The sequence below is a fragment of the Theropithecus gelada genome, chromosome 13 (assembly GCF_003255815.1).
Source record: "Theropithecus gelada isolate Dixy chromosome 13, Tgel_1.0, whole genome shotgun sequence".
Lineage (NCBI taxonomy): Eukaryota > Metazoa > Chordata > Mammalia > Primates > Cercopithecidae > Theropithecus > Theropithecus gelada.
This window is the reverse complement of record NC_037681.1, coordinates 105,724,695-105,738,783: the sequence shown is the minus strand read 5'-3', so window position 1 is coordinate 105,738,783 and position 14,089 is coordinate 105,724,695. Positions and strand designations below refer to the sequence as shown.

Below are 14,089 nucleotides of genomic sequence, written 5' to 3'. Positions count from 1 at the left end.
AGAAACAGGGTTTTGATTTTTCTCACACTGCTACATTCTGATTTCATTTTTTTTTTTTTTAGACGGAGTCTCTCTCTGTTGCCCAGGCTGGAGTGCAGTGGAGTGATCTCAGCTCACCACAACCTTCGCCTCCTAGGTTCAAGTGATTTTCCTGCCTCAGCCTCCTGAGTAGCTGGGATTACAGATGCCCACCACCACTCCCAGCTTATTTTTGTATTTTTATTATAGACGGGGTTTCACTATGTTGGCCAGGCTGATCTCGAGCTCCTGACCTCAAATGATCTGCCCGCTTCTGCCTCCTGAAGTGCTGGGATACAGGTGTCAGCCACTGTGCCAGACCTGGTTTCATTTTTTTGTTGTTAGGTTATTGACATTGGAAAAGCTAACTGGTTAAAAACTATGCATAGCAGACTGCTGTTATTATAAAAAATCATGCCAGAACTATTTGTAGTTTTTAAATACCAGTCATCTAGGGTTACCTAAATTGTTGAGAATTAAATTCAGGTGTAAACTTCAGGGAGTCGAGTCCTTGTTTTAATCTATTGATGATGTCCCTTCTCTAGTGTATGTAGCAACTGCCCCAGGGGCACTTTCTCCTGGACTGTTTTACTAAAACACACACAAGCAATGCAAGAGGAGTCTAGCTGTTCTTTTTCTGTTTGTTCTCTCATCTGATAATACAATCAACTAGAAACACACAGGAAAAGAATCTTCGAAAACAAACTTTGGACATACTTTTAATAATAAACATAAATACATACTTTACAAAAATACATAGTTTATCTTTTTTATTTGTCAGTGGTAATACTTATCTAGAGTGGAGTTACCAGAGTGGTGAGGTATTGCATACATATAATATAATGACGAGTTCCTTCATGTGCTGAACCAGCAATGATTGAGAGCCTGCTATGTACCTCTGTGCAGGAACCTGGGAACTTAAGATGAACAAAACTAGACGTGGTCTCTGCCCTCTTGGAGACACTGGGAATGTTTTACTCAAACAAGAGGCACCTTAGTAAAACAACATGGCTATCTGCCAATGTAGGCAGGGCAGTGAGATAGCAGATTTATTCTAGGCAGGTCAAGAGGGTATAATTTACCAGAGGGCAAAATTAGGTCCAGAGGGTAAAAATTAGACAGACAGTATTGCAGAGATGGGCTTGAGGAACTCATAAGGGAATAAAAGGAAGTTAAATATAAAAAAATTGCTACTAATTAGAGTTACTCTTAAATGAAGAGAACAATTCTCTTAACTAAGTAGCTTCACTACGTAGAGTACAATAAGGGGGAAGTCCTGAGTTAAGAGACTAGATCTCTCTGCTTCCTTCCAAACTGAATACCTGATAGCTCTCTGATTCAAACCGTTACCAAAATGAATGTAATTAGACCAGGAGTCAGCAAACTTTTTCTGTAAAGGGCCAGATAGTACATATTTTAGGCTTTGCAGGTCATATGGTCTTTATCACTACTACTGCACTCTGCTGTTGTAGAGCAAAAGCAATCATATAAAAAAATCATATATATAAATGGCTGTGGCTATGTTCCAAAGAATTTTGTTTACAAAAATAGGTGGCAGGCAGATTTGGCTCATGGGACATAGTTTGCTGACATCTGGCCTAGATCTTAACTCTTCACACATGTGAAGTTTTTATAGAATATAAATTTGAATTGGAAAATAATAAATGCTTTATAATTTTCAAATGAGGTCAAGTCAGTTTAACATACTTGCCTTAATGAAATCTCCAAATATGATGGGCTTATTCAAAAAATATTCCAGGTCAATTGCAATTCCAAAATGTTTGTCTATTTAAAGAACAAAACCAAGTTTTTAATATAATGATAATCTTGAATGGAATATTTTAGTGATAAAACATACAGAATAACAGCTGCTACTTTACTTAGAAGACTTAATTAATATATATGAAAACTGAGAGAATGCTGTGTTAACTCCATGCCGCTTTAGTTTAGCTGATAATCTTCCAAGTTTAAGATTAAGAATACTTAACAAATAATTTAAAACACTTGTTAAATAATGAATATTGGATACTTATTTAAGAAATAGGAAGTATTTAAAAATTATTCTGGCTTTTGTTTTTTTTTTGAGACACAGTCTTGCACTGTCACCTGGGCTGGAGTGCAATGATGCAATCTCAGCTCACTGCAACCTCCGCCTCCTGGGTTCACATGATTTTCTTGCCTCAGCTTCCTGAGTAGCTGGGATTATAGGTGCACACCACCACATCTGGCTAATTTTTTGTATTTTTAGTAGAGACAGGGTTTCACTATGTTGGCCAGACTGGTCTTGAAATCCTGACTTCGTGATCCACCCACCTTGGCCTCCCAAAGTGCTGGGATTACAGGCATGACCACTGTGCCTGGCCTATCCTGGCTTCTTACCAGACAAAATGCTCTTTCTCCTACTTTCTCTCCTCTACTTAAAACTTCATAATAAATTAAAATACTAACACTTCCTGAATTTATTTATTTATTTTGGTATTTTTAATAGAGATGGGGTCTTGCCTTGTTGCCTAGGCTAGTCTCGAACTCCTGAGCCCAAGGGATCCATGTATCCAACCACCCAAAGTGCTGGGATTATAGGCATGAGCCACCACGCCCGGCTGACCCTTCCTGAATTTTAATAAAATTATTTTATAATATTGCATAATATTTCATATATTTTAATATATATTGCAATCTTCAAAGAAAATAACTTTTACTCATAAATTACGAAAATTCTTTTTGTGTTGCTGGTTCTTTGTGGAAACCAAATTGCTTTTCTAATCAAGTAAAAAAAAAGAATAGGTAAAGATTCATATTTACTGGCCATTTCTGTCAGAATAACATGGAAATATTGCTTATCTTCATTATTAATCAAGCGATCGTGGAAGACTCTCTGGCACTCATGGCAAAAGAGTCTAAATATCTGAATTTCTTCTCTTATTGTTCCTGGATCACATTGGAGGATACCTGTTTTTTAAGAAAAGAAAAAAAAAAAAAAGAAAAATTCTACATTTGTAGAATCTCCAGTAATAGTTTAATTAGGAAATCCTTAAGTACAACTTCACCCTCACATTGCCAAAAATGACTGCTTCCCCGGTGGATATACTCATATATGAATAGTGACCTCATTTTTCGATAACAACATTGGGATACATTATTTGACAAAGACATTTCTGTCCCTGTTTTGTGATGTTTCTTTAACTGAGCATGTGAAGTGGTCAGACTCCACCATGTAAGCAAGTGGATCCCATTGTTACATGAGCTGCAATATGCTAAGTGAAGGGCCTCACGTTACTTTAAAATAGACCGAAGTATATGTATTTACTTATCTTGCAACTTTCCTCCTCCCAAGGCTTATACTGTTTTTGAAACTCCCATTTCTCTCTCTTTCCCAATGTCAGTCCTCACCAAATGCCCCTGGCCCTTCCGGCTTCTACTAAGATTATTCTGAGTACTCATTTCATTAGTGTAAATTGTTATTGCAAACACAGTTCTAATAATTTCAAGTTACAATCAAAGCAACAATGTACAGGAATTTCTGGAAATGGTACTTCTCCACAGAGACCACCAATATGGGGCTCCTCACACTGTAGACGGGGGCAGGGAGAGTATCTACTGTGTATGTGGACACACACAGCAGAGAGTGGGTTCCACACAGCATGGTAGGTACTGCTCATGTTGCTTTGGAATACTAGGGTATTTCTGTAGATAATGATGCTACCTGTTTTTTGCATCTCATGTTTGTGTTTGTGTGTGTGTTTGACATATATGTTTCTTGAAATGCTTGAAGTTTTTTTTTTAATAATACTTTATGTTCTAGGGTACATGTGCACTACGTGCAGGTTTGTTACATACGTATACATGTGCCATGTTGGTGTGCTGCACCCATCAACTCGTCATTTACATTAGGTATATCTCCTAATGCTATCCCTCCCCCCTCCCAAATGCTTGAAGTTTTAATTATTTTCAGTTAATATTTGTAGAAATAAGGAAATTTCTAGGACTTTTGATGAAATGCGGAACCAAGGAGAAAGAGATTCAACATTGGAATTTCCTGTGTATAGTATGATGTGTCATTTCAGAAATAAAGTGGATCCTGAATTTTGAAGCTCAAAAATTATCTTAAAAATAGGAATAGAAAGGCAATGGGGAAGGATAATAAATAAATGACAAGATTAGACAATGTCTGAGGATCAGTAAGTGAGTGTGAAGCAGTTCACGGAAGAAACGAAGTCATATTCTAATGTTTTCTAGGAAAATTGAGTTCATGAATAGCAGGACTAAACTGCTAGTATAAGAGGGCATGATTTCAGTGGAGGAAGAGGAAAACAAATTATTTTGTCATCCTGTGGCAAGGATGGTGTACCAGCTTTGAGAGTCCTTCAGGCTCTTGAAGGAGGAAGAAAAAGAAAAGAGTGACAGAGCTTTCAAATCGGGAGTTGGGAAGACCAGGAACCTGTGTGAGAACTGTGCATTAGGGAGGAGCAGGATGGGTTTGCAGGGTTCTTAATGCCTAAGCTCCTGCCATGGGCCAGCATCTCTTAGTTCATTCCCAGACTTGTTAATGCACAACAGGTAATGACTTAGATTGTGATGAAGACAGGAAGGAGAGCTAGCTTTCAAAGAGGCCAGTCATTGCTTCACAGGAAAGCACTCCGCAGCTTCTACTTTGGCTACTTTGCAGATATTAAAAACAAACTTATAAATGTTAGTTAGAATCTTTTTAGAGAAAAAAAATATTGGCGGGGCACAGTGGCTCACGCCTGTAATCTCAGCACTTTGGGAGGCCAAGGCAGGTGGATCACCTGAGGTCAGTAGTTCAAAACCAGCCTGACCAACATGGCAAAACCCCGTCTTTACTAAAAATACAAAAATTAGCTGGGCATGGTGGTGTGCACCTGTAATTCAAGCTTCTTGTGAGGCTGAGGCTGGAGAATCGCTTGAACACAGGAGGTGGAGGTTGCAGTGAGCCGAGATCGCGCCACCGCACCCCAGCCTGGGCAACAAGAGTGAAACTCTATCTCAAAAAAAAAAAAAAAAAAAAAAAAATTAAGAGTGGTGTAGAACAAAGGGCACTGGATGGGGAGTCAGGGAATGAAGCAGATCATGGAGCAACTAAGAGTTAGTGTCCTTGTATACAAAATCAGGGGAGATTTGTTTATTCGTCTAGACATACATTCATTCAGTGCCAGGCCCAGTTAGGCACTGGGATACAGTGGTGAACTAAGCATACAGCCCTTGGGAAGCTGACGTCCTAATGGGAGAGACAGATACGTAAACACACATATATGCAGAGAAATATGTGCGATATGATTACAGGTAATAGGAGCTATGAAGGGACATGGGAAAGTTTTGCTGAGGAGGTGACTTTGAGCAGGGAAAGTGAGCCATGTGCGTATCTGGTGTCAGAGCATTGCAAGTGACATACAGAGGTCCCTGGGCAGGCCCGATTTCAGGAATGGCAAGGAGGTGGCAGTAGCAAGGAGGAAAGTGGTAGGCAATGAAAGGGAGAGGGAGCCCGGAACCAGATCACTCAGAGACTCAACACAGGCAGGTGCTGGAAGCAGCCTCAGGAGGGTCTCAACAGGGCCCATGGTTGGCTGCTGTGCAAAGGGCAGAGCTTGGTCCCTTTGAACAGGGTAAATGGACAACCGGAAGCAGGAGATTAGAGAGGAGGCTAGAGGGGTAGTGGATGGAGTGGTGAGGAGTGGTTAGATTCGGGATATATTCTGAAAATAAAGCTGTCAGGATTATTCATGGATTGCACAGGGGTTTTCAAGGTTCCTGGCGAGAGCAACTAATGGTAGTCTCCTCTGGGGCCGGGGTACGTATGGCCAAGGTGGAGGGGAAAAGCAAGAGTTCCGTTTAGACATGCCAAGTTTAGCAGGCCAGCTGCATGCCTGAGGGCGCACACTGAGAAGGAAGCTGGATATGCAAGTCAGACTCTTAGAGTAGGGGTAGGAGCTGGAGGCAGGCACTCTAGTGCCATCTCTGAGTAGACGGTATTTGACAATATAGAATTGACCAAAATTACTGAGGGAATATGTGTGTAGATCTGAAGACCGAGCCCTGTGGCCCCAACATTTTGTGGTAGGGAAAGGAGGAGCAGCTATCAAAACAGACTGGGCGACAGCAGGCAGTGAGGGGGGACCACAGGAGAGCCTGCCCTGGGCCACTGGAGAAGGTGGGGAGCGGCGAGTTGTGTGGACACTGCTGTGAGGTTAAGGTGCCGCTGAGAGCTGACCAGTGAATCTGAGCAGATGGAGACAGGACTCAGGTAGAGTGCAGTGTTGGGAATCACATTTTGATTGACATATATTGAAGGGAGAACTGGAGGGAGTAAGTGAGACAGGGAGGAGAGACCATACTTTTAGAGGTCTTTCTAGAAAGAGCAGAGAAATGGGAGGGGTACCATCAGGGGATATGGGACTTACAGAAATCTTTTTTTTTTTTTTTTTTTTTAAGATGGGAGGTATGATAGTGGCTTTTTATGCCATTAGGCATGATCCAATAAAAGAGGAAACTTTGAAGATGAGAAGAGAAGTGGGAATTATGATAGCAAAATCCTTGAATAGACAGGAGGGTATTGGGTTCAGTACTAGAAGGACCACTGGCACTGATAGATGCAGGGACAGCTCAGCCCATGGAAGGAAGATGCAGGTTGTCTGAGAGATTTAGAAGATGAGGCAGCCCTGGTCCAATTGCTTCTATTATTATTTTTTTTTTTCAGTGAAAGACAAGTAATCAGCTGGGAGTGAGAAATGGGAGGCAGTGTTGGCCATGTGAAATAGTTGGAAAGCACTCAGCCTGAACAGGAACAGGTGATGGGATTTCTGGGTGAGTCACAGAAAACTGCATACATACAATGTTACTGAGAGATTTGGGGGGCCAATGGAAAAGAAGGGAGGGTGCAGATCAGAAAACGAGGGTTCAGTACACTACCTTGCACACATTTGGATAAGTCCCTCAAGTTAAAGACGTAATGGGACTTGGCAGGTGTTGGTAGGAGGTCAACACTCATTTTGTTATAAATCTCAACTGAGGCTTCTACAATGCTTGATGCAGTTTGCTTTACAGCTGGTGGAAAGTCACTCAGGAAACCATTTAAGATGGCCTAGAACCAGAAACATAATATGAGAGGATTAGATTTATTTTAAACCAAATATCTATCTTTTAAGTACTCCAGATGACATGTTTTCTAATAACAGAAAGCCAAATTCCAACACAAAGTCTTCTGGTATCAAAGCTCTTCTGCTTATTTCAGAAAACATTCTCGAGGATGCACTCACTCCTGTCTTCTGTGATTGTTTTGTGACGCCTGAGTGGCATTCATATCTGACTAGTGAATTTACATGAACGTACTCTCAAGTAATTTAGACCTCTGCTTGAGGTGAGTCCAAGGGGTCATCAAGAAGGGCACAAACCCACCTGAAAAAGAACAGAAACCCTCTCTCTCACTTTTATGGACGAATGATCACCACTCTCAAAGATTTTCATCTTCATGTATATTTCAAATATGACTTACTTGCAATGGTGAACTCCTTCACATTCAGCTTCCCCATTTCAGTAGCTGGCCATTCCCTCCTAAGCTCAGATCAGGAGCTTGGAAGTCTCTTTAGACACTTCCCATTCTCTGTCCCACACAATCAATCTTGAACACATTTCTTGGGTTTGTTTGCTTCTCTCTGTTTCCCCGGATATCACCCCATTCTGGGCTCCACTCTTTTAAATCTGGGTTTCTCCTCTCTCTCCTTCGCTCTGGCCTCTCCACTTCCATCCTGGTCTCCCTGCTGGTCCACCCTTCCCCCAGCTCCCTCACTTCGCCCATCCCTTCCATTGCTCCCTGTGTCCCCGCCACACTAATCTGAACACCCACGCTCCTTCCCATCTCAGGCCCGTGCACTACTGCTCCCCTCTCTCTGTGCCTAGCCCTCTCCGCTTGGCAGGTGCCTTTTCATCCTTCATGTTTTAGGTTACATGCTGTCTCTCCAGAGAGGCCTTTCCTGACCACTCAATCTAAAACAAGTCCTCCCATCAGTCTCTCTGATCTTCTCATCCATAACATCACAACTTGAACATGTGTATTTATTAGCTAGTCCTTGACCCCCAAGTGCTTGGAAAAATCATTATTGTTTTTTAAATAGATAAATTCTTATCACCATTAACCTTGGGGTAACTCATGGGAGAAGCCACCAGAATGCATATCTATGTTTGCAAGTTAGTCCAATCTGAAGTTGTGACTTCAGATTTGGTGTCATATATGAGATCTTTTGAAATAAACCTGAGTATTTGTTTTCAGTGGGCCTCCTGTTTAACATTTGCTTTAACTTGTGAGGATGACCTCTTTAGGTATCCCCTCCTGGGACCCCAACATGAGTTTAACATACTCCACATGGTCTGTATTTTATGTAGGACCATCCCAAACCCAATCTTTAAATTTGATGAAAATCTGTCCATTTGTATGTGTATGATGGAGAATAGACAAGCTGATAATTTTATCTATATATGTGTTATAGGTAGGTAAAAAGCTCCAGCCTTCTCTTCTCCATGACACAAATACAAATACAAATACAGTTTCTAACATATGCATGAGTAACTGTGTGTCTGTATCTAGATATCTCATTCATCTATTCATTATCTGCGTCCGTGGAAGAAGATCCACGAGGACAGGGATGATGCACCAATGTCAGGCGTATGGAAGGTGCTCAACAAATATTTGTTTAATGAATGAATTAAAAGCAACTAATTGGTATCCATACATTAAAATTAGCGTATCATTATAAAATTTACTGAGGACCACAGCCTGATATTCTACTTAAGGATCTGGCTTACATGATCTGCCTGGCAACTTTGCAAAACTCTTACTAAGAACATGCACACAAGACACAGGCAGATTTCTCAGTTTTGGGAGAAGGATTCTCTGGCATAAGCACATTATCACTAGTTTATGGAGCCAATCATGGTTTTCAGTTACTGCTGTTATAGCTTTCTAACTAGAAATTTCATTAAATTTAATTTACCTGGTTGTGTGCTGTTCAGTTCACCCTTAGAGTGTATAGTGATGCATATTTTGGCACATACATTTCCAATAAGTAAACACTCAGATTTGTGTGAACTGTGTGGTCCAAGAAAGAGTCACTTATAATGTACATATTCCAACTGAGCAAACCGTGACTGGTTATTAGTGATGCGCTCCCTGCATATATGCACTGTTTAACTAATTTGCAATAGACTATCAAAGAAAGTATAATGATAGGACTAATTGTGTTAACACCAATAGGTGATTGAAAACATTATATATAATATACATGTACAATTTAGATTCTTAGGCTTCTTTTATATAGTAGAAATAAATCTATTTATATATGTTGCTAACAATAAATTAGCTTATTGATTTTGCTCTTCTTCAATTCTTGACTACATCCAAGTTCTTTCTCCTCCAAACAGTAATGAAGGACAGGACAGATGGGTGATGAATTATTGGGTCCTGCTGAGGTGGGCTGTGATGAAAAATGAAGTTTGAGATCCATGGGCCTAGAGCAAGTTCTTTTTTCCTACAGGCAAAATACCCTGTCCATTGTAATGACAGCAATATTCTTTCCCACCTGAATTCAGTCTAACTCGGTAGCCCCCAGAATCTCGCAGTTTTGCAACGTATCATTTCTATTTCCCCTTATAGCTAGTGTGGGTTTTAAATGTAAACCTGTAAAGTTACAGTGGGAAGAAGCAGCTCTATCACAGCCAGTTTTCAGCTGTGATGTGCTTGCTGGACGATGTTCCCATGGGTGACACATTTCCATGGACATGATAATCCCACAGGAGGTTGAGAGTTGGGGACCTTGCCTTTCCCAGTGGCCCAGACTTCACTGTATTCTTCTCACCCACAAAATGGAAATCATTCCATTTTGGAATGATGAAGAATGACGTTTTTGTAGTCATAACCCTGAATCTGCTTTAACTTAATAAAAAATGAAACAATTTGCAAATTCAGTTTCTTCTAACCAGGCATAAGTTTCTTGAGACACCCCCCACCACTCATCACATCACAGTGGATCTGTGGTGTGGTTGGGAATCACGCACTTCAAACTTCAAAATATAAATATAAAAGTTCTCAGGAAAAGTGTGCAGGGGCTTAGACAACCCCTCTAACGGCTTTGGTGGTTCCTGTTATGTCTTGTTCTGTACTCTGGTGCTTAATTATAGGAGCTAAGCTCCCATCCTTTCATATTTTCTAAAGCACTCTCCCAAAGTTTTTCAAAATGTGGCAGTTTTTATATATCTTTGTGGCATTGCTCCTAAACAGCTTATTGGAACTACTTCAATTTATTAAAAATAATTTCCCACAGAAATAAGCTATTTAAATACAAACAGAAAACTCCTTTCCATGTACTGAAGGTTGTATACATGTGGAGTCTGTCCCTCTTGAGAGAGGGCTTCCACTGGAAGAAGTCGATGCTGGTAATTGCCACCTCCTTGGGCATCACTGTCCACATCACTGTCATCAGCTTCTCCAGGTCAGTCACCTGAACTGTCTTATTCTACCTTTGCGCACACCTTACCATTTCCTGCCTCTGCAGTTGCATTCACCCAGCACTTCCTGTTCCTAAGATCCGTTCCTCCCTGTCAATTCCCAGCATCCCCAAGCCTCAGCTCACAATCTCTTCTCTAAGAAACCTTTGCAGGTTGGGTATGCGGGGCTTTAGTCATGCTGCTTCATATTCTCTTATTATTTTACTCAAAATAATGCCTTACAATCTGTTGAGCACTTGTAGGGCAGGTGCTATTATTTTTCCCATATAAAGGATGGAGAAGTAGCCCTTTAGGGAAGTTAGTACAGGTGGACAAAATATAGGTTATTGTTCTTTGTGAGAGTGGCCAAGGAGATGAGTTCTGTTTTAGGTGTGTTGAGCTTGAGCTCTCTGGCATATCAGGTGCCAAGTGTGGTGGCAAGTGGACACACAGACCTGGTGGTTAGGTATGAGATGAGCACAAAGGCAGGGGCTGGGTAGTGATGAGATCTACTAAGAACTGTGTGTGCAGTGCTAAGTGGCAGGGACCTAAGATGCAGCCTTCTCTAAAGGTAGGGGTTTTGTTTGCACAATCTTTCTGCATTTCTAGAACTCTCTGAGACCAACAGATACAGAAGGCAGTGATGCAAATGCCTGCCAGCTACTCTCCAGGAGTCCATATTTACCTGCTTCCTGCTCAGGAAAGAGATGGATAGATGGATTCCTTAGAAACACAAGACACCACTTTGATTGTGGGAGGCTTGGAATACATATGTTTTCTTTTCCCCCTTTTGCCTAAGTTAAAATCAACACTCACCTGAAAAATCTGTTTCAGACTGTGTTCTGAGGGCATTGGGAGGCACAGCATGCTGAAATGTCTGATGAAGCGGGGAGTCACAGGGTTGCGGCCACCGCCTGGAGGTGCACATGCTGATACAATTGTTACATCCTGTGTGCAGAGAAATCCACTTGGATCACTCATCAGAGAACGAAATGAGACCTGCCTATCCCAATGGTAGGACTTCCCAAATGCCAGCATTGCATTACATTTTTTGTGTATGTTAAATGACTTCTCACAATCACTCCAAGAGACCACTGTAATTACACCTATTTTATAGATTAAAAAACCAAGGCCCTGGATGGTTAAGTAAGTTGCTCAAGGTCACTCAGCTGATTCATCTATTTATATAAATACCTTTATGTGAAACTGTAATCTTAAAACTTTGTTATCTGAAGATAAAATATAGCCATTCTTTCAACAAATATTCATTATTCATGGTAGTTAAATTTAGTAAAGTTGGCTGGAGCACTGGATTAGTGGATACTGAACCACCGCTCCTAGGGTTAGGTTTCTGTGAGTCTCTGTGATAACATTTTTGTCAACTGACCAATACATAACTTTGTTTTATGTGCGTTTCTGTTTAAAACGCCTTATTTTATATTGTTGAGTCATTAACATTGAACTCATGGACCACAGCACTATTACTCATGCCTAAATGAAATTTATCAAATTCATTCATTTTTTTCAGTAAGGCACATCACAGCCTTTTTGTGTTTAGGAATAGTAGACAGCACTTTAGCACTACACTTGGGCCATTTTAAATAGCAAAATCACCAACAGAAGGCATAAAAATGTGAAAATGTGGCCTCCAGTAGACTGTGTAAAGGGCAGTTGTTTACAGCACGAGAGCTGAAAAAGAAGGCAGAGTGTTGTCTTGTTCCACCTCATCGGGGAACTGTGGGTTGGATGGCTAGAATTTTTCACCACTCCGTACATGCCTGCAAAAGACAGAATAAGTGCTACGAATATTGATTTTGCAGTTACAAATTTTTGTGAGCAGGTGAATCTTCAAACATGGAATGCACAAATAGCCTGGGCTATTGTGAATTAAATGGAAAACAAAAGCCCTGTGGGTCTAATGGAGAGAACATGCCACCTATTCCATCTGAAAGCAGCCTTAGTGGGAAGGACAGAGGTTAATACCATAAATCAATGATCTTAAAAATAAATGTGCAACTTAGGGAGGCTGAGGCAGGCAGATCACTTGAGTCCAGGAGTTCAAGACCAGATTGGGCAACATGACGAAATCCTGTCTCTACTAAAAATTCAAAAAATTAGCCAGGCATGGTGGCATGAGCCTGTGGTCCCAGCTACTCGGGGGGCTGAGGTGGGAGGATTGCTTGAGCCCTGGAGGTTGAGGCTGCAGTGAGCCTCTATTGTGCCAGTGCAGTCCAGCCTCAGTGACAGAATGAGACCCTGTCTCAAAAATAAAATAAAATAAAATAAAATAAAATAAAATTGCAATAAAAATCACAGTAAGTTTTTTGAAGGAAAGGGATATAATGCTGAGGCAATGCTTGATGGGGGAACCTTACATAGTCTGTGGGTCAGAGAAGATTTGGCCAAGGAAATGGTACTTGCAGTGGAGAGCTGGAAGCTGATAGGAGCAGAAGACAAGGCCATAGGGGTGAAGGGAGCAGATGCATTTCTGGCAAAGTGAAGAGTGTGTGCCAATTCCTTTGGTAGGAGGAAGAATCTGAAGACCAAGAGGAAGGCACTCTTGATCTCAGCTCTACAGTACCAAGGCTTGAGGTGGTACCAAGGCTGTCTCTATGTGAATCAGTTCCAATAAACAACGGCTTACTATGTACAAGGTATTAAGCTTAGCAGGGGCCATAAAGATGAGGGAGATGGAGGTCAGGAGCTCAGAGTCTAACATGAAGGAATGCAACACAAGATGAGCACATCAACAGCTGTGACTCAAGAGAGAATGTGAAGACCATAAAGACACACACAGTGCTCCATGCGGGTGAAAGAGGAGCTCACACTGGAAATGGGGGTTTAAGGAAAGACCTTGTGAGCAAGGCAATTTGGAGATGGGCGTTGAAGGAGTAGAAGGATTACAAGGGAAGAGCTGGAGAGAAGGGCCCTTCCAGGTAGAGGACACTATCACAAAGGCATGCGGTGGAGGATATGGGTGCATTCAGGAGACATCAAGCCTTCTGCCTCAGTGGGACTGTGGGACATGTGCAGGGAGCAGCAAAAGACCCTTGGATCAGAGCAGCCATTCACAGCCATATGTGGGAGCCTCAGAGTGCCAGGGCGAGGCATTTCCATGTGATTTGTTTGGCAGAGAGGAGCTACTGAGCACTGGCCTGGTGGGAGGTTTGGCAGTCATTCCCTTCCCACCCTCATCCCCATGGCACTGAGTCAGGGGAATTCTAAACCTGCAAAGGGCACGTGATAGTCTCTCCTCACTGCGTTGTTGGGAAGATAAAGTTAGATAAAATTATTTGGAAAGTAAAAAAACCTTATATGCAAAAGACTGCTTTCTTTATAAAGAGGCCTAATTATATTCTCTTTTTAGGAAAGGTTTTCCTGTTTAATACAGGCTGTAAATACAGTCTGGAAGAAGACAACTGCTGACTGCTTCCCAGGAACTGAATACAGGTTCATCTTCCATCCGGGACTTCCTGTGTTGGTGAATGAGGCCCCTTTCTCAGGACCTACTACCTCCGCCCCCATCAGTTTTCACCTATGCACAGCTTGAACCCTCTCTTCAGTCTCTATTTATCCCTCT

General features: G+C 41.5%; 1 protein-coding gene across 1 annotated transcript in view; it reads right to left on the bottom strand.

The window, feature by feature from the left end:
* Window positions 1–14,089, bottom strand: part of DNAH6 (dynein axonemal heavy chain 6) — a 326,626-nt gene that overhangs the window by 146,388 nt on the left and 166,149 nt on the right. The window contains exons 41-44 of the mRNA XM_025353865.1: window positions 11,326–11,457; window positions 6,943–7,114; window positions 2,821–2,967; window positions 1,730–1,803 (exon numbers count right to left, since the gene is read on the bottom strand). Coding sequence (XP_025209650.1) covers window positions 1,730–1,803; window positions 2,821–2,967; window positions 6,943–7,114; window positions 11,326–11,457 — 525 coding nt within the window. The remainder of the gene's footprint in view (window positions 1–1,729; window positions 1,804–2,820; window positions 2,968–6,942; window positions 7,115–11,325; window positions 11,458–14,089) is intronic.